General features: G+C 41.4%; 1 protein-coding gene across 1 annotated transcript; it reads right to left on the bottom strand.

Moving 5' to 3' along the window:
* Window positions 1-530: 530 nt before the first annotated feature.
* Window positions 531-19,554, bottom strand: fam120b (family with sequence similarity 120 member B). The gene is made up of 14 exons (XM_084051796.1): window positions 19,520-19,554; window positions 18,960-19,097; window positions 16,864-17,054; window positions 16,532-16,665; window positions 16,094-16,216; window positions 15,413-15,604; window positions 14,567-14,828; window positions 14,107-14,287; window positions 13,454-13,549; window positions 12,564-12,736; window positions 10,020-10,112; window positions 6,520-6,726; window positions 6,187-6,340; window positions 531-1,002 (listed from the first exon to the last, which is right to left on the bottom strand). The coding sequence occupies exons 2-14, from the start codon at window positions 19,093-19,095 to the stop codon at window positions 728-730; spliced, it is 2,217 nt and encodes a 738-aa protein (XP_083907922.1). The 5' UTR covers window positions 19,096-19,097; window positions 19,520-19,554; the 3' UTR covers window positions 531-727.
* Between the last annotated feature and the right edge of the window lie 4,184 nt (window positions 19,555-23,738).

The following is a 23,738-nucleotide window of genomic DNA, read 5'->3' as shown; positions in this document are numbered from 1 at the left end:
CGCACGCACACACACACATGCATACGAACACACAACCGTTAACAACAGCTCACTACACAGTAAAAGAAATTGTGTACAAATGTAACCAAATGGACGAGTACACATTACTGTGCAGTAACATGTGTGTATGTGTTTCAGTTCATTCTGTAAAGGAAAGACCAGAGGTTTTGTCCTTTCAGTCTGTGGAACTTTCATGGCATCCTTTTCCTCCTGGATGGATTTTTACGATGTTCACAGGCAGCCAAAAGGAAGACCCAACCATAGGCAAGACCATATAGGCTATGCTCAGCATTCCCTTCCCTCTCTTCTTCCTTTTCTTTTGCTTTCCTTTTCCTTTACTATTTTACTCAGACCTTCTCTTTCCTTCTTTTTCTCTCTTCTTTATTTTTACATTTGTGAGTTATACAAAACAAGATAATTGTTTCAACAACATATAAGTGTATATATTTTATTTTTATTTTACGTGTCTTGTTACAGACATGTTTATGACAAAAGAAATAAAAAACTGTTAAAAGAGAAAGAGCCTCAGGTTGGGTTCAACATTCCAGCTGCCAGAAGGCCATTATTTATGTGGTGGCTCACCACATACAGTAAATGCCAGGTGAGACCCCGGAGCGCCCCAGAAAAATGTTTTTAATCCCGGTACGAGTTAACAACGGTAAATTCATGGCTATTAAGTAGAAACAATTATGTTTTAGTGCTGTGGTTTACCTACAGTAGGAGCCAGTTAGTATCTCCCTCTGTTGGGGTGTCTAGTGTGACCTCTGGAGTGTGCTGGAGGAGGATTTGAGTCCCAGAACATTCCATGAGGATGAGGGGCTCCAGCCTGGTCCTCTCCTCTCACCATCTCTTCTCTTTGCCCCCCTCTTGCCCTTCGTTGGTTGTGGAATCCACTTGGCTCCCCTCTCGTCCCCCCCGTGTCCCTCCATCCTCCTGAGTGCTGACGGTCTCTTCTCCAGTCTTCGCTCTCCCTCCAGCCCCCTCGGCCACCCCTCGACCGTCCTGAAGATTAAACACAAACTAGGGTTGATTTAAGTTTACCTGGTGCACACCACTTATGATTCGATCATCTGGTCAATTTGAAGCGAATAATTGGCTTTCCTTGCTGTGTGAGGCAGTGGTTCTCAAACTTTTTCATGTCAAGGACCCCCAAAATGATATTTATTTGGCCACCGACCCCCATCTTAAAAATATTTTGTGACAGGGATTTTTCAAAAATAGCAGATCTACCAGCTTGTACATCTGCTATTTTTGAATAGCCAAAGTATAAAACATGGTTAAAGTGGTTAAAATGATTGTGATGCTATATTAACTAATTTAGCCGGGGAACCCCTGGTACCCCCCCAAGGACCCCTGGGGGTCCCCGGACCCCACTTTGAGAACCGATAGTGTGAGGTGTCCAGGCCCATACAGGTCTAGAATAAATATAGCAAGGGTAGGTGAGTGGTGACACAAAGAATTGGAATTGTGTGTAACCTGTAGTTTCATAGGGCCCTGACATTAACCACTTATAATATAATAGAATATGTTATTGGCATCATTTACAAGCAAACAGTGCAACCATTAAAAGCGCCAAAATGGATCAAATCACAAAAAAGCCCAAAGTTATTTCCATTGTGGTTCTGTGTACTTCGTTCTACGACCAATAGCAAAAACAGCCTACATCTACAAGCTCACAATGCATTGCGACACATTGTGAGCTTGTCTGATGTTGTCGCTATTTTTGAAAGTTTTGAACGTTCTGTGAAAATAGGCGAGCATTCAAAGAAAATGCAAAATACAAGCTCACAACGGGCAACGCGTAGCTTGTGGACTGGATATTTTCGGGTGAAGAGGAGGTGGGCCAAGTGGCCTTCAGACCGCTGGGGTATACGGTTTAAGCAGTTAATTATGAACCAAGAACATCACCTAATATATAGTCCCGTTTTCCTTACTGAAAGTGCTTATAGTGTTCTTTACTGTTTGCCTGTAAGTGAACCAATGAAATCCTTTCAAAATGAATACAATCTAAAGTGCATTAAGCCAAAAAATAAGGTTTTAATTTATTCTGTTTGGATGGAACAAGACGTTTTATTTTTTTTATATATATATATATTTATATATATATTTTTTATTTTTTATTTTTTAAATCTGAGAGTCACATCCTGATTTGCTGTTGAAATGTAATTGTGAGGGCAGTCAGGCAGTAAAGATATTTGCTGAGGAGACTAAACATCAGGCCTGCTTCCAAACAAAAACCAAAGTGGGCCCTCAGCTCTACCACATAGCGCCACTGCTGCTCTCTCTTTCTTTCTTTCTCTCTCTTTCCTCTCACACACACACACACACACACACACACACACACACACACACACACACACACACACACACACACACACGCACACGCGCACACACATGGGTATAAGCACAGGCATACGTGTGTACATGCAGGCATACACATATAAAGAGCACACACACAAACACACACAAATACCATCTCCCCACAGCTCTGTAGTAATGATTGGTGTCTACGTCTGGCAGAAATGAAACATTGAGGTAAAAAGAGTTGTATCACATTCCATCTATAAAACCAGAAACATCCTCCAGAGACCCACAATAGTTGACGAGGACAGAAGGGAGACAGTTTGGCGCAAATCAAAGTCTCTGTGCCTACATGGCACACAGCTGTTTTCTACAATTTGCTGGAGACATTAAGTCACTTTGTCTAGAGCTGTACACTGTGAATTAACATCTATGGGTTCACCTTTCCTTTCATTGTTAAATTGTTTGTTCACATTTACCTGGGGGGGGGGGGGGGGGGGGGGGGGGGTTTGCCTCCTTCAACAACATCCACCAATATGCTCCATCAGTGCTTCAGTGACTAACAGCACCATGCTGTGGTAGTCCTTGCCAGCTCTTAAATATTCTTAGAGTCTGCATCAATTTTATTTTCATGTGTGACCCTACCTGAACTAATCACCTAAGCTACATCCACATTAATTTGATTGATTGATTGGATACTTTATTTGTCAGAAATCTAAACAGCGCAAGGTACAGTCAGACATTAAGGCTAAAAGGATAACAGAAAAAAGTCCTGGGGACTTGTTTCCATTGTGGTCCCCTATGTATTCAATTCATCAACATAGCTTAAAAAATGAACACAATAACACCTTTTCATTTGCACCTACAATCCACACGTTGTTGAACCCTAAAAAACGGAAACCTTTCAAAACACTACCGTTATGTTGTGAAAACTCTGGCATTGCATTTTAGTTTGGACAGCGGGAAAAGAGACTTTTGAAAATGACGATGCAGACACTCTTGTTCGCTTCTTGATTCAATCTCATCGATAACAACCCGGCATTTGTCACATCCCTATCACCTGACCCTTTTCTGAAAGAAAACAAATGATGTCTTTACTACTAGTCAACATGGATAGCGAATTACAGGCGTTACTGACCCTTGTTGTTTATGCTACTAACTGTTGGGCAGTTACATTATGCACTTTGTAATGTTACTACTGCCTACATGCACAGGAGGCAAGCTATTTTTTGCACACTTGTTATAATGTGCATGTGGAAGTAACAACAAAAATATGACGGCAACCATGGGTGTACTTACAAAGGTACAGTAGCATGCAGTGCACATTTTGTTACCTGAATGACGAGGGAAGATCTCAACAAAATTATATTTTACACAGCCTACCCAGCTACACTGAAGTCCGCTGGTTGAGCAGAGGAGATGTGCTCAAACGTTTCTTTCAACAAGTTTACGTCTGGAAATTGGACATTGATGAACCACAAAGTTGTTGCAGACAGCGCTTAAATTGGGCCGGCCCGGAGTATTGATCTAAAAATGCATAATTCTAAGCGACAAAATCGTTAGAAAGAACAGAGGACGGACGCTGCCTTCTCCTTAAGCTGGTCACCCCCATCCTCCCTCCTTCCTTCCTTCCTCCACCCTCCCCTTCCTTCCTTCCTTCCCGCTCTCTCTCTATCAGTCAGTCAGTGAGCTATAGCACAGTAGCAGAAAGAGAGCACAGTGAGTGAGTGAGAAAGATAAATGGATAAAGAGTGAACTTCACAGATATTGGGAAAGAGTGAGAGAGGAGAAGCATGATGAGAGGAAGAGAGGCAAAGTGAGTGAGGGAGAGAGAGAAAGAGAGACAGTTGTGCCATTATTCCCCATTGCTGTTCTGTAAATCACTGGTTCTCAAACGTTTTAATTTCACCCAGTTTGGTGTGCATAAGGCCACGGATCCATAACTGTGCATGTGTTACTGACCTGTAAGTAACCCCCCCCCCCCCCCCCCACACACACACCGCTGTTGTAAAAGGTACAGACTGAGACACGGAATGGGGGGACGTTGTTGTTCCGCCTTAGTGCGGAGGTAGTCACAGAGTGAAATATACTGCACGTCTGTGTACAAAGCACTGCTGGCAAGGCAGTACAGGGGTGAGACGTCTAAGGACTGCACACCTTTCTGCCTTCAACCTTTACTCAATACATCTTCAAATGTTCGCACATAAACGGCTTTAATACATGTATTTTCACAACCCGACCCGCTTATCTTCACTTCTCGATTATTCGATTAACCTACTTATTGGTTCTAAATATCGGTTTGGATATATTTTCAGTTAAAGGGATATTTCACTTTCAAAAAAACGTTTGGTGATTGTATCATCTACTCAGGCTTTTGTGAGCCCCCCAGACAGTTTTTAAGTTGCTTGATTCAATATTTAGATATTAGATATTCATTTTATCAGACACGCCCCCTTCCTATACAAACCCACTGTAACTTCAAACTCCATTTTAACCATGTTAGATTCATCAAAAACACCCGTCCTTGGTTCACCCGTCTCCTACCGCCCCCCTAATACGCGAGGGGGACGTGTTTTTTCAATTACCCTTTTCATTTATTTTTAATATTTTTTTGGGAAAATGAAAAAAAAAAAATACAATAAAAAAATAAAATAAAATAAATGAAAAAAAATCTCGGAAAAACACGGCCCCCTCACGTATTAGGAGGGCAGGGTGAGTCACCAGAACCAAGGACGGGTGTTTTTGATGAATCTAACATGGTTAAAATGGAGTTTGAAGTTACAATGGGTTTGTATAGGAAGGGGGCGTGTCTGTAAAATGAAAATCAAATATCTAAATACTGAATCGAGCAACTTAAAAACTGTCTGGGGGGCTCACAAAAGCCTGAGTAGATGATAAAATCACCAAAAGTTTTTCTGAAAGTGAAATATCCCTTTAATTGCCCAGCCCTATCTTAAATAGCATAACACTAGATGCTGACATGTTGTATTACACATACATTCTAGAACACTGGCACACTATGTAAAAGTACACATGGAGGCAGCTTTGTTTGGTTCTGTGTTAAATAAAGCAAAGTTGGCATTAATGCCACTCTTCTTTACGCCATTATTGTGGGATCTGTGTATAAAAGTGGCTAGAGAGAGACAGAGAGAGGGAGAGGTCTGTAATCAGTTAGTCTTGTTGTGTGTCTTAAAATAGAGCTCTCCCAGCCTATAAACAGAACCCTACTATTACTACTGCTCTGACAAAGCATGTCTAGGAACCAAGCGTGTGTGCTGGAGTGTATGTGTGTGTGCGCATGTGTGTAGACACACACTGGGGGGTGGGGGTGATGTGTGTGGCCACAGCACACATGGAGCTCATTACAGTGCGGCCCTCTGGGTAATGTGGTTCTGTGAGGGGCACCAAAGAACTACAACCACACATTCTACAAATGTCAAGTTTAATGCGCCTCTGCCATTTTTTTTTTCACTTTGCTCCTTTGCCATCTTTTAAATAAATGTATTGATTGGAGTTAGAATAACACCGAAGCCACTGAAATCACTGCAGGTCTCAATAGTTTTGGGAATAACGCTTTGAGGCAAAATGTAATAATATTTAAATATAACCCTGAACAATTATAATTCTTCTAGTCTATATTTAGGCAATATTTATGAGCGGCTAAAGCAAAATTACAATGTTACTAAAACCAAAACAACCGATGACCAAGCTCTTCTGACTCTTCTCAAGTCCTTCCTTGTAAACCTGAGAAATTAGCGTGGCTCACATTTCTCAGGTTTAATTGTTTCAGCCCCCTATATGTTTACAAAGCTTACAGTATCTACTGGGGCAAAGGGTGAAGTGAAGGCACTACAAAGCGTACAGCATGTGTTTTTAGACTCTCACCAGTGTGTGTGGAACCAGCCCTGCTTCTGTCTCTATAGCTGGGTTCCATAGTGCGGGTTCCAGGTCTGGGTTTAGACTGCAGGGTTCTGCCTCTCTTCTTGCAGACTTCTAGAAGTTGCTCCTTCAGATGCAGGAACAGAGACTGACAGGAGGACTGCAGAGAAGAGACATTGTTAGAATGACCAACACATTTGTATTAAAAAAAACTCACACAGAGCATCTCTCTATTAGACTTCACTCAAATTCTGAGTGGAAGAATGATTTAGCATAATAATATAAGAATGATTTAGCATAATAATATCATTTCATCATTTCACACTTTGTTACACTCACATCGTTATCCACAATCATCATGAGTTTGGCACCATTGTGCGCCTGCAGGTACTTGGCATGGTACAGGCGGCCATCAAAGCTGTGCCAGGGCATCATGGCATCGATGGGCAGCGGGCAGCCACTAGCACAGTTTGCACCCCAGAGATGACCCAGCCCTCGGACATAAAGATGACCCAACTGCACCGCACGGCTGGAGAGGCCATGGAGCTGACAGCGGAGGTCAAAGAAAACTTGATTATTTATCATTCGACTTGGTTGATGCTACATGAATATTAATCAATACCATATTTGTTTTATATTTGGTGCATAACCGTTATTGTTATCGTTTATCGTTCACCTCTCTTTGGCCTCTATTCACTGTCCCTCACAGATGGACACTGTCTAATAAAGCAGGAGACACAGTTTTTTGTGTTATGCTTTTAGCTTTTACCTTTGACTATACTACCTGTACTGTTAATAAGCATGTTAATAAAGTATTCAATCAATCAATCAATTTACACAGACAAATGCAGAGGGTAAAAGTAACTGATGGTGTCAGTGCAAAATTAGCACTCCGGATTGCACACAGTAAAATCCTGAGTGTTCATTTAACTCTAATGGGAGGTTTTGCTGTCCAGCTTCACAACGCTAAAGAAAAGCTTGGAACGCTCATTTGCATAGATATTACGTAGAAACTTGAAGCTAATCTTTTGTGCCACACTGGGCAATGTAAGAGTGTATAAATGGAACCAAATGGACCTGTAAGGGTGCCCTCAGAGTTCAATTAACAATGACGATTTTACAGTGTACTATGCACAAAGACCAGAGCAATGTTAAGGTTTGAAAAAAACAAGGAGGGAAAAAGAAATAAAGGAAGAAGATAACGGTTAAATACAAGGCGGAAGAAGGACAATAATAGCTAACTGTAATGTAATGAAAGTAACTGTTAACAGCAGGCAGATGTGCAGTGTGTGTGTGTGTGTGTGTGTGTGTGTGTGTGTGTGTGTGTGTGTGTGTGTGTGTGTGTGTGTGTGTGTGTGTGTGTGTGTGTGTGTGTGTCCTATGCTCTCACCTGTCGCCTGCCTTACAACACTGATAACAGACAGGAATAATTACCTGCACACGTGCACACACCCACCCACACGCACACAACCCTGCTTACCATCTGCTCTCAGCCAAACACAGATTCACCTACAGCAAACAATGAACACACAGATACTAAATACTCCAGGCAGGCACACAACCGCACACACACACACACATATTCAGAATGTAAAAAATAAGAGAAAGACAGATAGTGTGCGCACGTTTCAATTCTTCTTCCTCTCACTTTGTGTCAACACACACATAAACTCTCTCATACACACACACACACACAGAACGTGTGTGTGTGCTTGTGTGTCCAGTGGGGCGGAGTGTGCTTGGTGTAAATAGCTCCATGTGGTGAGCGTCAGGCAGGACAGACAGGCGACTGTCGCCACACACACACACACACACACACACACACACACACACACACACACACACACACACACACACACACACACACACACACACACACACACACACACACACACACACACACACACACACACACACACACACACACACACACACACACACACACACACACCACAATCACAGTTCAATGAGGAGGAATGTCGCAACGAAACCAACGCATCACAAAAATTACCGACAACCCCCTTCCCCCAAACACAGAAGTTATTCTCTGTCTTGGGGCGTGCTGTTGTTTAGTTTTGCTTTGATAATCTCAGAGTGTGTGTGTGTGTGTGTGTGTGTGTGTGTGTGTGTGTGTGTGTGTGTGTGTGTGTGTGTGTGTGTGTGTGTGTGTGTGTCTGTGTGTTTTTTGTTGGATGTTTGTTCTGCTTGTTGTGAGTCCAGGACTTTAAGACTGGTGGCTGCCATTGTTTCAGTGTGTGTTGTCAGCAACTTGGCTGCCTTGGTTAGTTCCTTATCTAAAACTTTCAACACACACCCCCACACACTTATCTAAAGTGACCGATCAATGGGTGAATGTGAGTGTGTGCATGTCACTGTGTTTCTCTGTGTGTTTGTTGGAGCTGTCTAAACACAGAGAGCCCCATTAGCTAAATGAATGAAAGTGTGCCTCCTTTCCCCCACGGAGATGAACGATCCACTAGTCACACAGCTAAAACCCCCCCTTCAGGCTCTGAAACACTCCCAAAGACCATGTTCAAATCGACGCCCAGCCCTAATTATTGTGTAGAAAACAGACAAGCAGCAAAAATACAAATTACTAGATGTGAGTATGGTAATTAAGCAGTAAAAATAAATGGGGCTCCAACAAGGCAGCAAACAGCAGGGCCATTTTCCCAGAGGATGGAAAATCACAGCTGACTTCTTACCAAGGCCATGTAGCCTCTCTAAGAAATAGGCTGCAGAGAAGTGGTACACTGTGAAATGCTAAGTGTTTATTTACGGGTCCATTTGGTTACATGTGTACACTCTCAGAGTCACAATGACACCACCTCAAAGTTACTTTGATGCAGCATAATCCTAAAAGTCTTGAATAGAAGCAACTGGTCCGAAGTCACACATTCATTATACAATATTTATTATAAAAAGAACCTTAAAGCTGACATCCATAACTTTTCTTTACTGAATAAAATATGACCGATTTGACCGATCTGTGTGGTGTTGTTAATACAATATACATAACACAACTGCAGTGGTTGTAGTTGGTCTACCTGCTCTTCTACAGAGACATTTTGTGTCATCCTGTGGTCGGGTAGGACCACTACTGTTTGATAAGTGGTATTGTCTGATGCTCAAAATTAAGCTTTTTGTATTAGCTCAGCAGCAGGAATGTCTGCACACCAGTCGCGTGGTGGATCTGGGTAGGACATTTAACTTACAGACTGCACCTTTAACCACTTAAACCGTATATACACTGCTGTACATCCGCAAAAATAACAGACCTATAAGCTCACAATGAGTCACAATACGATGTGTTGTGAGCTTGCAGATCTGCAGTTTTTGTAGAATGTTTGCCGAATGTTCATTTATTTTTGCCGGATGTTCATCAATTTTTGCCAGTGTTCATTCATTTTGTTGAATGTTCATACATTTTTTCCAAATGTTCGTTCATTTTTGCCAAATGTTCACTTATGACATTCCCAGAATATGGAAGCTAGGCCTCATGTGGTTAAGGAAAGTTTATTTTATTAACCATTTATAGCACATGCGTGCAATTTGCATCTCAGATTTCAGAAATGAACGTAAACAAAATCATACATTAACTCCCTTATTGAATGCACATGAGTCCTGGGATGGTGGGACCCTATAACTCATCATCATCATCATGTAATCAAGTAAACTTTAAGTTCATGTAAAAAAGGTTATATAAAAATGAACAGATGCTGAACATACACGGCTTTCGTGCAAAAGGAATGAAATAATTTGAAACGCAACAGTTAATACCATATGTTGATGATCTATATAATACCTGTGTGTACATTATAAGTGTGTTTGGAACTGACCTTGATACACTCAAGCTCCTGGGGGCTTTTGAGTCTCAGACACACAGCTTGACTTAGATAAGCATCCACGTCCTCCATGGACAGTTGCTGCACCTGAATGAACACACACACACACACACACACACACACACACACACACACACACACACACACACACACACACACACACACACACACACACACACACACACACACACACACACACACACACACACACACACACACACACACACACACACACACACACACACACCCACAAAGGTCTGTATCTCTATGTTTTGTCTGCTGTCTGCACTGCAGTTAAACAGAGAAAGAAACAATGCTGCATGTTAGAAACAACAAGGTTGCTTAATTGTATGTACAAAACAAACCCTGGAGCTGTTTGAATAGAGTAGGGTTGGGGGGGGGGGGTGTACCGCGGAGTAGTAGAGAACAAATAGCCAGACTGACAGCAGTAGCTGACTGCTTTCTCTCAGTCTCTGTTTGTCTTTAATTGTCCATCTGTCTGTCTGACTGTGGGCCGGTCTCCAAATCTAGCCAGGTTTTTTTTTTCAGTCTATCCAGCTGTCTGTCTATCTGTCTGTCCATCTGAGTGAATGTCTTTGTTCATGTCTGAAATCTGTCAGTGGGTCTGTCTGTCTTTTGGATGTTCATCCCTCTATCTGTCGATCTGTTTGTCATAAGTCTCTGGCCAAGAGAGTTCTCTTTCATCCTTTTTGGATTCTCTCTAGACCAACTTTGCCACATGTTGACTATGAAATATACAGTCCTGACTTTGCCTGCATACTTATAAATCATTTTGAACACATCTGTCATCACTAGAGATGCACTTTATTGTTTATAAGAAGCAGAGGTATGACAGAAAACATAATTTATGTAACTATGATTGTACAAGATTTGGTCTAAAGTTCTCAATAGATTAATAATGCTTCTAATGAACGTCTGCAATTTCAGTGTAGATCTTGTAAAGTACAGATGCATGTCCATTGTCCACTGCATACTAGTGAACTGTAATTAGATTCGATTATATTTCCCTTTAGTAATCCACGACAGGAAATTCAAGCAGTGATCCAGAGGACATTGAGAGCTTGCTGGGATAATGCACAACAAAGGCTTCCAGACACTTTTATATACTTTGAAGAAGAAAATTGAATTGAAATGAAGGCATTAAAGGTGAATATTTTATAAACTAAAGACCACAGCAAAAACAGCAATGACGTGAATAAGATAAATGTGATTTAAATGTTCAAACTGTCCTGGCCCTCAGATGCTTATCATGGCCATTGTTGACCACAGGACTGCTGTCAACACACCAGCCATTGAATAGACCAGTGTCTGTGGCTACACTGATGATAATGGCTGACATCTAGCCACGACAAAGCAACATGGAAAAGACTGTCAACAACTGATGTTTATTTTCAAATCGCATGTGGACAAAAAGCAGATGAATGTTTGTTGTGCATTCATTACCAATGTAAATCTCAAATAAAAAGCTTGTTGCATGGTGAAGTGTGACCAAATACATTTGGTCTTTCATTCTGTGTTTACACTAATCACTAACTACATAAGAGATACAAAACTTTATTTAAAAGGCTCAATGCTTGTGTTAATATAAATAAAGAGGAGTGTGGCGACTGAAAAGCAAAAGTTTTGGTAACATTTTAATCAGATTAGAGTCTGATACTTGAATACCTTGTATGGCTGAAAACTATCCTGCAGCACTGGATTAATTGTTAATAATAATACATGAGAGCGAGTCACAAACATTATTTTGATCAAATAGGAATGAACTAGATTGAATCTAGTTTTTTTTTATGATGTCTGTTTATTTAGAAAAATATTATTATTTGGCTGGATGTAACTGAAACACTGGTGAACTGAACTGTACTTTTATGTCATTGACTATATAAAATGGAACTAATTAAAGAAATAAATAAAATAAGTATTGATTACAAATATTTACTGAATAAAGTTTTCACTAAAGCCCAGTCCACACCTATGCAAACTTTCGCAACTTGCAACCAGTTGCAAAAAAATGCAGCGGTCTGGACTCTTTTTGGGGAGCCATTTGGGGATAATGGTTGCAAGTAGTTGCAAGGGGTTGCATTGGTGTGGAGTGGACTATACAGATGTGATTTAGATTTTTTTTTTGACCACACACCTTATCTATAGTTGATATTGTTGTCATGTTCTCTGACCTTTTCCTTTGTTCCTTTCTCTATTCATATTTTGTAACTGCAAAATGTTGGAAAAATCTTTTCTGCAACTTACACCTGTAAATTTGCCATTCAACACTAAACTTGAAGTTGAAGTTGAACACATTGATAGGATTATGGTTAACCACTTAAACCTCACATCCTTTGTTGTACTTTTTAGTGAAAACATCAGATCTACAAACTCACAAGGTGCCGCAATGCAACGTGATCTTGTAGATTTGATTTTTTTTTTTTTTTTTTTTACATTTTTCACCCATAGAGACATGCCTAAAATATGGGACATCAAGGTTTAAAGTTGTTAAAAAGGTAGACCAAAAACCATCACTACCTGAAGGACTATGTAGGTGACCAGACAAAGTGTGACCAGTAGAGGATCTTCTATGGTTCCATGTAGCTCCAGGAACTCCTGGCAGTCAAAAACAGACAGGAAGGCTTTGAGGCGAAGAGCAGAGACTTCAGGGCCACTGCTGAACCACAACAACTCCAGACTGGGCTGCTCTCCTTTCGGGAACACAAACACAGTAAAATCCTCAGTGTTCATTTGTAACTTCGCAAATGTACAAAATGTAACCAAACGGACCCGTACCTACAGTATACACAGTAAAATCCTCAGTGTTATTTTATCCATTTGTAACGGATGTACAAATGTAATCCTCTGTGTTCATTTATGCGTTTGTTACTCGGACAGCGTTCAAATGTAACCAAATGGACCCTTGCACGTCCATTTGTACACTCTCAGAGTGAATGGAAAAATACAGTAATCTCACATCTCACTGATCTCTTCGACTGCAAACTGAGTAGTGGTTTTGCTGTCTCAGGCAATTTTTCATAATCACTGTGGTCTAAAAGCAGGGATAGACGGGAGGACTTTTGGGGACAGGGCTGGGTTGTCTCAGAATAATTGCTTAAATCACATAAGGCAATATCTTATCAATTGACTGTGTAATTAACTTTTATTGCCTGTTGCTATGTTGTACATCTCTGTTGCACAGTAAACTATAACCACCTAAGTCCTATTTCATTGTACGGTTGGTGACACACGGCGAAAACAGCTCATCTAGCAGCTCACAACGTGCTAGATTGGGATGCGTTGTGAGCTTGAAGATCAGTGTTTTCCCCCCTCATTCTCTTAATTTGCATCAGGTGGTGTTAATTATTACACAATCCCAAAAGGTTGGCCCCAAGACAAGTATACAAGGGAAGCGGAGGATGCAGTACCTGAGGGAGGCACAGGGCAGACCATGTCCGCTTTCTTCAGAGGATTTCCAGGGGAGGCAAACCATTCCCTTACAACTGGTACATCCCTACTACTGTCTGGAAACACAAGAAGACATTCAATGTGATGTGTGCTCAAACTACTGCCCTGGGACAACAATAATGGAATATGACTCAAATGCAAATTCCAGTGGCAGTATCTTTATCTGTCCAGATGTGTGTTTGTTCAGTGTACAGATCAAAAGATCATAGGAGCATCATTTGAAGGGCTTAACCACTTAAGCCCTATTTTATACTTCCTTTTATGTTGGTGTCGCATGAAAGGAGCAAGCTCACCACACATTACATTGTGATGTATTGTCAACTCCTAGACTGACAGCAATCTTTGGCTGAAAGAAGTATAATGCAATCTGTGTGTGTGTGTGTGTGTGTGTGTGTGTGTGTGTGTGTGTGTGTGTGTGTGTGTGTGTGTGTGTGTGTGTGTGTGTGTGTGTGTGTGTGTGTGTGTGTGTGTGTGTGTGTGTGTGTGTGTGTGTGTGTGTGTGTGTGTGACTGTGTGCGTGTGCGCGTGTGTGTGTGTGTGTGTGTGTGTGTGTGTGTGTGTGTGTGTGTGTGTGTGTGTGTGTGTGTGTGTGTGTGTGTGCGTATGTCACTACCATCGTGCCTGCACAAAAGTAGACTGTAGATGTGTTCTCTGCAGGGCTTGTAGACCAGGGCCTGGGGCAATAGCTCTGTGTCCTCCTCATCTTCCAGAGTGTTGCTACACTCCACCACTCCCTCACACAGAACATTGTACACCATGAAACCCTGGGCTGACACATGCTGCTCTCTGCACACCTGATGAAAACATGTTAGGATTAGAGCCAAAAGTGTATTAACATCTTCATGTAGGCCACTGATGAGAATATACTAGGTCTTCAATAGTTAATCGATTATAAAAATTGTCAATTTCGTTATCCTTTTAGCTCAAGTGTATTACTGTGACTGTGTGCTGTTTACATTTTTGTAAAAGTATTCAATCAATCAATCAAACAAACAACAAAGTAGTTAATCAGACATACATGTATGATTGATTTAGTCGATAGAATAATCGCTAATTGCAGCTCTAGAACATACCTTTATTATTTCAGGACTGACATATTTGTCCATCACACAGCCAGAGCCCAGGGAAGAGTTTAGGAGATTATCCTGTTCAGGTAGCAAGTATGAGTGGAGTCCGATCTCCAGGTGCTTTCTGTCTGGAGCTGACATAACAAGAGACCGGGGTATAAGCCCAACCTCTCCTTCTTCTCTGCCCCACAAAGAGCTCACCAGCTGGGCTACCGCCAGAACCTTCTCCCCCTGGGAGCCACCAGAGTCTGAAGGAGGATGGATTCTCCTGGAAGTGAGAACACTAATGATTAATATACACTCTCTGACGGTGACGGTGTCACTCTCTGAAATTAGAAGCTCACATTGTGAGCTTGCAGATCAGCTATTTTCCGCGAGCAACACCGTCATACGATTTAGTATACCTTTTACTGCAGGAGTACTGGATTGTATAACGGGACGGCTATATTGCATACTTGAGGGGCAAGCGTTCAGCCTAGTGTGGTTCATTTTCATTTTATGTCTCCAAACATTTCAGGAATTTTATTCCTGATATAACCCAGGTTTAGAAATCGGTAACATACATTGGGGCAAAGTGCATTGCTATTTTTTTGAAGAGATTGTCAATAGATGTGCTCTGATCAAGAGACCCTTCTAAACATATGTCAGAATGTTGTGTGCAGTTATATGTATAAAGTACAGCACTCATGTGAAATGTGTTGCTTAAAGCGTTTGTGTTCTTCATGCCTTAGTAATAGGTTTGAGGACACTGACGGTTCTTTTAAGGGAGCATAGTGAGTTAGAATACGGTAAATTAATTCTTCATTAAATGTAATAAAAAATAAAATAATTAAAACAAATAATAATAGAGACCTGTATGTTTCCAATGCGTCATTCCTGATGTGTTGCATCTGCCCCTCTGACACCACATCGTTGCCTAGGAGACAGGCCAACAGTGGAAGCTGGGCAACACTCAATCCAATAGCTTGGCAGAGGTTGTCTCTGTCATAGAGGATGGTGGTGAGGTCACTTAGCCGCAGTTTGGCCGCTGACAGGTAGGGAGCACTTCAAAAGATTTGTTTCATTTAATCAAGGTTCATAGACACAATTTTAGTTTTACTATGCACTGTAGGGGGCAATATGACTTCCAAGTCAATATCACAATTATTTCAAACCTTTGCCTCGATTATGATTAATGAACGATTATTTAAAACAAAAATAGCAAATCTCATCGGGTTCTGAGCTTGTAGGTCGGCTATTTTCACTATTTTTGTATGCCACCATTGTACAATAAAGTATAATACAGGGTTATGTGGTTAATCCGACTAAACGATTATAATGTTTTTGTTTCGATTCGTTGATATAAGAAATATAAATATTTTTAATTGCTTCTTGATTATAACCTACATGAACAAGATTAAATCGGTTATTGGTTCTAAATATCAGTTTAGAAACTTTCTATACATTTTTGGTTAATTGCCAAGCCCTAATATAGTAACTGTAGCACTTAGAAAAAGAAAACACAACAATAATAAGATAATTATCGTAACAAACCTGTCATAGATGATGAAGTCTGTGTCTTGTCCCAGAATGCCCATGCCCCCATGGCGACGTGCATAGCTAGCGATCTCATAGTCTGCGTTTTGCACTGAGCAGAACACCTCCTGGCCCAATGACCTGTAATCATAAACAACATCTACTACAGTAACAGAAACAACACCTGAGCAGTATACAGTAGATCCTGAAAAACATCATCATCAGGAACAGGAATATTAATAATATCAACAGGGCAACAGAGGGTCCCTGGTTTGTAGCCCCAATCTACAGTATGTGTCGAAGTGTCCCCCGAGAAAGACTTAAAATATTAGCATCCACTGCTCCTAATAATTAGGATGGATAAATGCTGAGGACAAATTTCATGTATGTGCAAATGTACTGTGACAAAAAAAGAAAATACCCCACAGGAGTGTGGAGCTTATTATAGTTATTAACCTGAGAGCAAAACGTGTGAATGTAGCCAGGCCAGAAGGTAGACAGAAATGTCCTTTAACAGGCTGCTCTCCGTGGACCTTGATATGATGGAACACTTTAGAAATTTCCCTATATGCGTTACGCCTCCTCTTCGCCTGAGAAAAGGACAGAAGAGAGCAGGGATACAGAGAAAGAAAGCACCATAGATGAATGACCAGAGAAAGAGGAGTAGAGCACACAAATACTCAATTTTTCTATTAGATAGCACTCAACATGTGATTTCTAGGACTTGAAAGATGTGGAACCTCAAAGAAAAAGTTAAGAAAATAAGATGAGTTTACAACATGTCCTACCCACTCCTGTCTCTTCTCCTCCTCCACCACCCCGTCAAAGAAGAAAACCAATCTGATGCCTGCGGAGGTGAAGGCCTCAATCCATCTCTCCAGGTGGGCCATGTATTCTTTCCACTGCCCCCCACACACCCAGTCCCTGCAGGAGTACCAGTAACGTAGGCAGCCCATACCATCCACCACCAACATAGGACCTAGTAGTAACAGAAGGCAAATGGAGCAGGAAGCAAGGCTGCGTGCTTAGAAAATGAGGGCATATAAAGTCTCATCTCCTGTATTATCATGCTTAATACACACACAGCTGTAATGTGGTGTATGACAGCGTAATAATAATAGACAACAATAATAATAAGTTAATTCTCAGTGAGAAATTATTAATGCAAGTCGGGTACATTATGTACATATTGCAGAGTTCCCATAGTCTGAATGGTCCTGGATGAAGTTGGTCAAGGTGTTTAAGAAATGTGCATTTAATAGCATCTGTGGATTTATACACATTGGTTACAGTCAGGACATTTGAGGTAGGTTATTTGGAATGTGTTGTTTGGTTGCTTGGTTTAACAATGAAAACTCTGGATCAAAGTAGGTTGCAATGCCTTTTCCACGGCCTGGGCTATTGAAGTGTTGTTGCTTGTTGTTTTAGTGTAATGTTCTGTGGAATTCAGAGTGGTTGTGATCCAGGTTTCCTGTAACAGAATGAGCTGTACAAACATGAGCTCATAATGAGCTTTTATGTGGTCAATGTGAGCTGCTAGTGATTAGATATTAAAGGAGATTATTTGGATAAAAGAAGGTTAAGTGTGGTGTAATTTGGCTGATGTCAATGTGTTCCAGTCTAGCCAGGTCACCAATAGCAGCTGGCCATGGTGACATTTATGGCCCCTTTCCACTGCATAGTCCCGGCTCGGCACACCATGTCTCTACCCTCATTTTTTGTGCTTCGATTAATACCTGGTACCAGGTACTTGGAAGTACTTTTATGATGCCAATAGCATTCACTTGGGGATACGGTCTGTCTACGTTTTTTTCTTGTCTTTGCCATAGTATGCATTATTACATTTGACCATAAGATATTACATTTTGTTCAGTGAGTATATCTGTGGAAACCAGTGACTTCTCCTAAAGTGCCATTATGGAGGTTGTCTAGAAGCTATCCATATTGTATGTTACAATGACTTTAGCAAATTAGCACCAATTCTGAGTTGTAAGCAGAATTGTAATCGTATGTTCTTTATAATTCCTGAGTCATCTACTTTGGGAATAAACTGTGCTCTTGTGTAGTTGCTGTTAGAGCTGGGTATTGCCTACAACCTCACGATATATACGTATCACGATACAGAGGCCACGATACGACATGTATCGCAATATGCGTTGACTTTGAATAATGACCATGTCCTACTAAATGTACTAGACCTAGACCACCGATTGGCGATGTTTTGACCAATATATTGTCTGAAAATGTTAGGTTTCTTAGTTGATGACATTTAAACAAAAAGCAAGGAAAAAATACAAATACAAATAAATAATTTTGATGGATAAATGCTAATTATTAATAAATGCAAATGAAATATTCTCTTCACTGCAACTCATGTCTGAGCCTCAGACACACACAAACACACCATAGCTGTTTTGTTTGTTTTTTAAAGCCGCGTCACACAGCATTTTCTGCCGTATCAATATGGTAGCCTCTGTATCGATACAATTATTGGCAAGAAACACGATTATTGCCGTATGGATTAATTGAGATCAATATAGCAGCATTGATTGTGCTGCCTGTTTTGTTGGTCCCTGCAATCAAAAAGAGCATTTTCAGCCGGTAAACTAGGGCTGTTTCATTCATTTTATCAGATGATTGGGGTGTGCGTGAAGTAATGGACATAATAGTGTTATCTCATCCAATGAACACAGGAGTAAAGAGAGACATACAGCATGTAGAGCTACAGGCTTTTGACGCACACCACTTTGAAGTCCAAACACACACTGGTCTGCCATTGTAGATGATGGTGATCCATACTGTACAGTACACACCCTAGCCTGTATATATATATATATATATATTCAATAATCCAATCAATTTTTCAGACAAAAATCAACTCAACTGGAAATGTTGGCTGTGGTTGAGGGGCCATGCTGGTCTTTGGCTACATGTTTCCTCGCCATCTCTTTCAGGTCCACAGGAACACAGCCCTTCGGACAACACTGCTCCATAAAGTACTGTAGACCTTTCACACCCATTCCTACACATTGGAGAGACAGAGAGAGAGAGAGAGAGAGAGAGAGAGAGAGAGAGAGAGAGAGAGAGAGAGAGAGAGAGAGAGAGAGAGTCAGGCAGTCAGACAGACACAGACACACACACACACACACACACACACACACACACACACACACACACACACACACACACACACACACACACACACAGATAAACTTTTGTATTTCATCCCAAATACAAAAAAGGTAGTAAGGGTTCCGAAAGGGACTATAGTGATGTATATGGTTCCAGAGACTGTTTCAAATATGAATTTTGTATGCAGACCATTCACTCTGCCTCGTGAGCTAAAGCTAAAGCGTGAGTAGCTCATTCAGAAGCAAACGCCAGGGTTTTACTCACCAAACAACACAACTATGACGGATATTTCACAGTTTAGGTTTGACTTACTGAATGAGTAGAGGAAGCCCGAGCAGCAGCGCTGTTGTCGTATGCAAATTACTTCCTATTTACTACACATTGCGTCATCACGTTGCAAAACAAAGAGCACGTGCTCGGCGCATGGAGCTGCACCGTTAGATCCGCCCTCTACGGCAGTGGTTCTCAACCTTTTCAGGCTAAAATAATCATATTTGAACTGGGGGTTTGGGGTCCCCCACCCTGACAAGCACTTGGACTCAATGTAGGAGTTGAGGCATTACATTTTGTTTGACTCGGTTCCACATACAAATATTGTGAGAATAGCTGTTGGCATTGTGAGCTTGTAGATCGGCTATTTTCACAATTGTTGCCTCTTTCTTAGCCTATTATTTGATCATTTGGCCAATGTTTGACCAGTTTGTTGATTAGTTACTTGCAGAAATGGTCTTTTTTCTTTACTTTCTTTTTCTTTTTGAGGTATTAACAACGTCTTAAAAGTCCTTAAATTGTCACTTCACTGTTATCTGGGGACCCCCCCTGGGGTTCCCGTCCCACAGGTTGAGAACCACTGCTCTATGGCAGTGGTTCTCAGACTTTTTAAATTTCAAGGACCCTCAGTTGGCCACCTACTGAGGGTCCAGGTAAGGGTCTATTTGGTTCCATTTTGTGCAATGTCAGAGTTACAGATCTGCCAGGGTCCATTTCGTTCCTAAAACTATCAATCTTCTTCTTCTTTTTTTGTATTACTCTTTTACATGTGCCTCTCCTGCATTCAATCTTGATGCTATTGCTGTGTTTGTGCCTGAATTATCTTATACCAACTACACTGTGGAGTCTACAAATGGCCTTAATGGTTATTTTGTAATACCGTGTTTGGAATGCTGCTTGTTGGCAGCAGCAAGACTCCAGCCCAAACAGAAGCTAATGTCTGCAAGTACAGTATATCGAGACAAATTATAAAATCTAGAATTGCAGAACTTCCTTTTTGATGGAAGTGTTCTACGTCATTGTATCCTCTCCAGACTAGTATATTCAGCAATAGGCAATTATCCAACAGATCCTTAAGAAGGGGCTCTTCCTGGAGTTGTAAGTTATTAGGCCTACCGCCTACCTTCAACACAAAGCATCCAGCCTATTGTATGTGGACACCAAGCATACAGGACAGGACATATGCTGGCTGTCAGTCCAGCTGTCAGCATCTGTCCTTCCCCAGCCACATGTTACAATGGCCTCTCCACACAGCTCCACCCCTCCCAGTGATCCATTCAGGGGCGAGGGCCTGTGTCGTAAATCAGCAGCACCCCCCACTCTACCGTTATGACCAGTGGGCTTATTTGCCTGCTTGATGGTTTTTCTGTGCCTTTAGGTTTTGTTCTGGAGTCTTGACCTATCTGCAGCATAACCCATTACAACATAAAGTTTCTTAAAATATGCTACTGGCCATAGCATTAATTAATCGCTGACCCATTAAGTTGAAAATAGATTCAATTCAACTTAAAAAACAACAGCAACCACAAAAGACCAGTCAGGTTTTATATGGACTTCACTAAACAGAGGTTGCATGGTGCTCTTTCACAAAAAAAGATTGAATAATTCAACTAATATTAGTCTAAAGAGTAGCACTACCTACCATCAGCCTTTTACATGGTTTTAAGTTAATAATATAATGTCCAAACATGACAGACTGTCAGAGTAAATCAATTAATTGCTCAGTCAGGACTCTTCCCACTTCATTCATTTCAATTAATCAGCAGAGGATGATTAAGGAATTTGAGTCAAATTTGGGATACCCTTTGGACTCTGACTCTCACTGGATTCTGATGGAATTTTGTAAAGGCTTGAGTCAGTCCAGCCTAAAAATGTTCCAGGCTGAATCATATACTCTAACCAGCCCCATTATGATTTATTTATACTTTGTTGTACGATGGTGTTGCTCACCGAAAATAGCTTGTAGATCTGCTATTTTCTGTGAGCGATACCGTTGTACAACAGAGTATAAATTAAGCATTAGTTGTTGTGTCCATGATGTGTACACAAAGGCCTGGGGCTTGTATACTTCCCGTGATGCAGCAGTGTTTTCAGTTGTTGCCTATTCATGATAGATCCTTTCATGTACCTCCTACGTCCAAGACGTACTTCTCCTCCTCTCATACCCCCCCCCCCCCCCCCCCCTTCTCTTTCCTTTTTTCCTCTCCTTTCTCTCCCCTTCAGGTCTCCTCTTTCTGTTCTTCACCCACCCCCCCCTGTCTTTTTGCTTTCTCCCCTGTCCTCCCCCTCCTCCTCTCCTTTCTCTCCTGACCAAAGCTTGACTCAGGAGAAACAGAGGCAGATGTTCCTGAAGCACGCGACTGCCCTTCAAACCCCCCACCCACAACAAACACCACCGCACAAACCCAACCCCCCACCACCACATTGGAGTGGCCCAGCGGTTAACTTAACTGAAAGAGTGGACATGGCAGGCACAACACACACACACACACACACACACACACACACACACACACACACACACACACACACACACACACACACACACACACACACACACACACACACACACACAAGCAAGCGTGTGCGCGCCCTGTGCTACCCGAATATCCTCATGTCCTCCTGATCCCAGCCACCCCAGGGTCAGGCTTGGTGTCACAGTCCATGGCCGAGGGTCTCTCTGGGCAGCTGGTCCAACTAATCCTCCTCACGGAGGCCACTGGTTCTTAAACTATAGGCCGAGGACCCCCAGGAGAGCACACAGAAGAGAACTCGGGGCAGTGGGTAATTTGCTCAGATTTGATGATGATGATAGTAGGCAGGTAAACCTTGGGTGGGTTTGGAAGTCCTGTCACTGTCAGTTCCCAAGCAAACTTAAACATAATTATGTTTAATAAGCCTTAGAGGATCGTTTTATTTATATTAGACTAGACCCAGGACACAGGAAATGGCATGGGTGCCTTTGAGTAATGTTAATTATAATAACGACAGTAGCAACAACAACACAAATAATAATAATGATAACTATAATAATAACTAATTTCACATACAGCACAAGCACACACATCACATTCAAGAACATCAAACAAGCGCCCCCTTATCAGAGTACTGACAAAATTGGGATCAAACAGGTTACAGGTAGCCAAATGGGCTACATATCAGGAAATATCTTCTGAGAAGAACATATATAGTATGTGCACTAATTGGTAATATCAGTAATATAGCATGGAAATATTCACTGACAAGAACAAAATGACAAAAAAAAAGAATAAAAATAACTTTCATACCTGCTCAAAATCAGTTATTTAGAAACATTTTTAAGAAATGATCAGCAGAGAGACCCATACATAGAGCTATATAATGTGGAGAGTGGACTCAAAATCAGTGGCCATTGATTTCAATGAAGGCTGCTCACCCATATACTCTCATACCCTCTTCTGAGTTTGGGCCCAATGTGTTTGATGACACCACGGGCCACGAACTACATCCATGCGCAAAGCCCTCGAGTCGAGACCAATGGTCAAGCCCTTTTTGCTCGTTCAGCCCAGTAAACTTGACCAGATTTAGACACTTGTGTGATGTGAAATGTTTGCTGCAACTAAGCTATTATAAATTTGTCCCACTGTAAATCAAATAATCATTTGTTTTTTATTAGTTCAAGACATTACTGTATAGGCCAAAACATAAAGATGTTATAGTGCATGTGAAGCCGATTAGATTTTTTTAAAAATATATATAATTTATATATATTCCTTGAGTTCCTTGGCCTACTGCAGCATAAGTCAATATTTAAAAAATATTGAGCTGACTGGGACAGCGGTTGTAGACTGAGACGCAGACTAAAACAGGCCTTAGTTGTATTCTTTCTATGAGATCAGATGACCCATGTAAAAGCGACCCATTTTGTCTTGGCTCTAATTGAATAATCCAGAAAGCCCCATCTCCCTGTGGACTTTAATGCTATAATAACTGCAGACCTAGGCGTTCAGTGAATCAGTGAGTGAGCGCACAGAGAAATGGATGGTTAGCCTTCGTGGGAACCTCAACATCATCACCATCACACACACGCACACACGCACACGCACACACACACACACACACACACACACACACACACACACACACACACACACACACACACACACACACACACACACACACACACACACACACACACACACACACTGACCATATGGCCTCCTCATACCGTTGCATTGCATGTTGCATGCTTCCACTGTGATTTGGCTTAGGATGCTGTGAG

Source organism: Gymnoscopelus microlampas, assembly GCF_963454915.1.
Source record: "Gymnoscopelus microlampas genome assembly, chromosome: 1".
In the NCBI taxonomy this organism is placed as follows: domain Eukaryota; kingdom Metazoa; phylum Chordata; class Actinopteri; order Myctophiformes; family Myctophidae; genus Gymnoscopelus; species Gymnoscopelus microlampas.
Note: the sequence above shows the minus strand (reverse complement) of the source record. Positions and strands in the feature narration are given on the sequence as shown.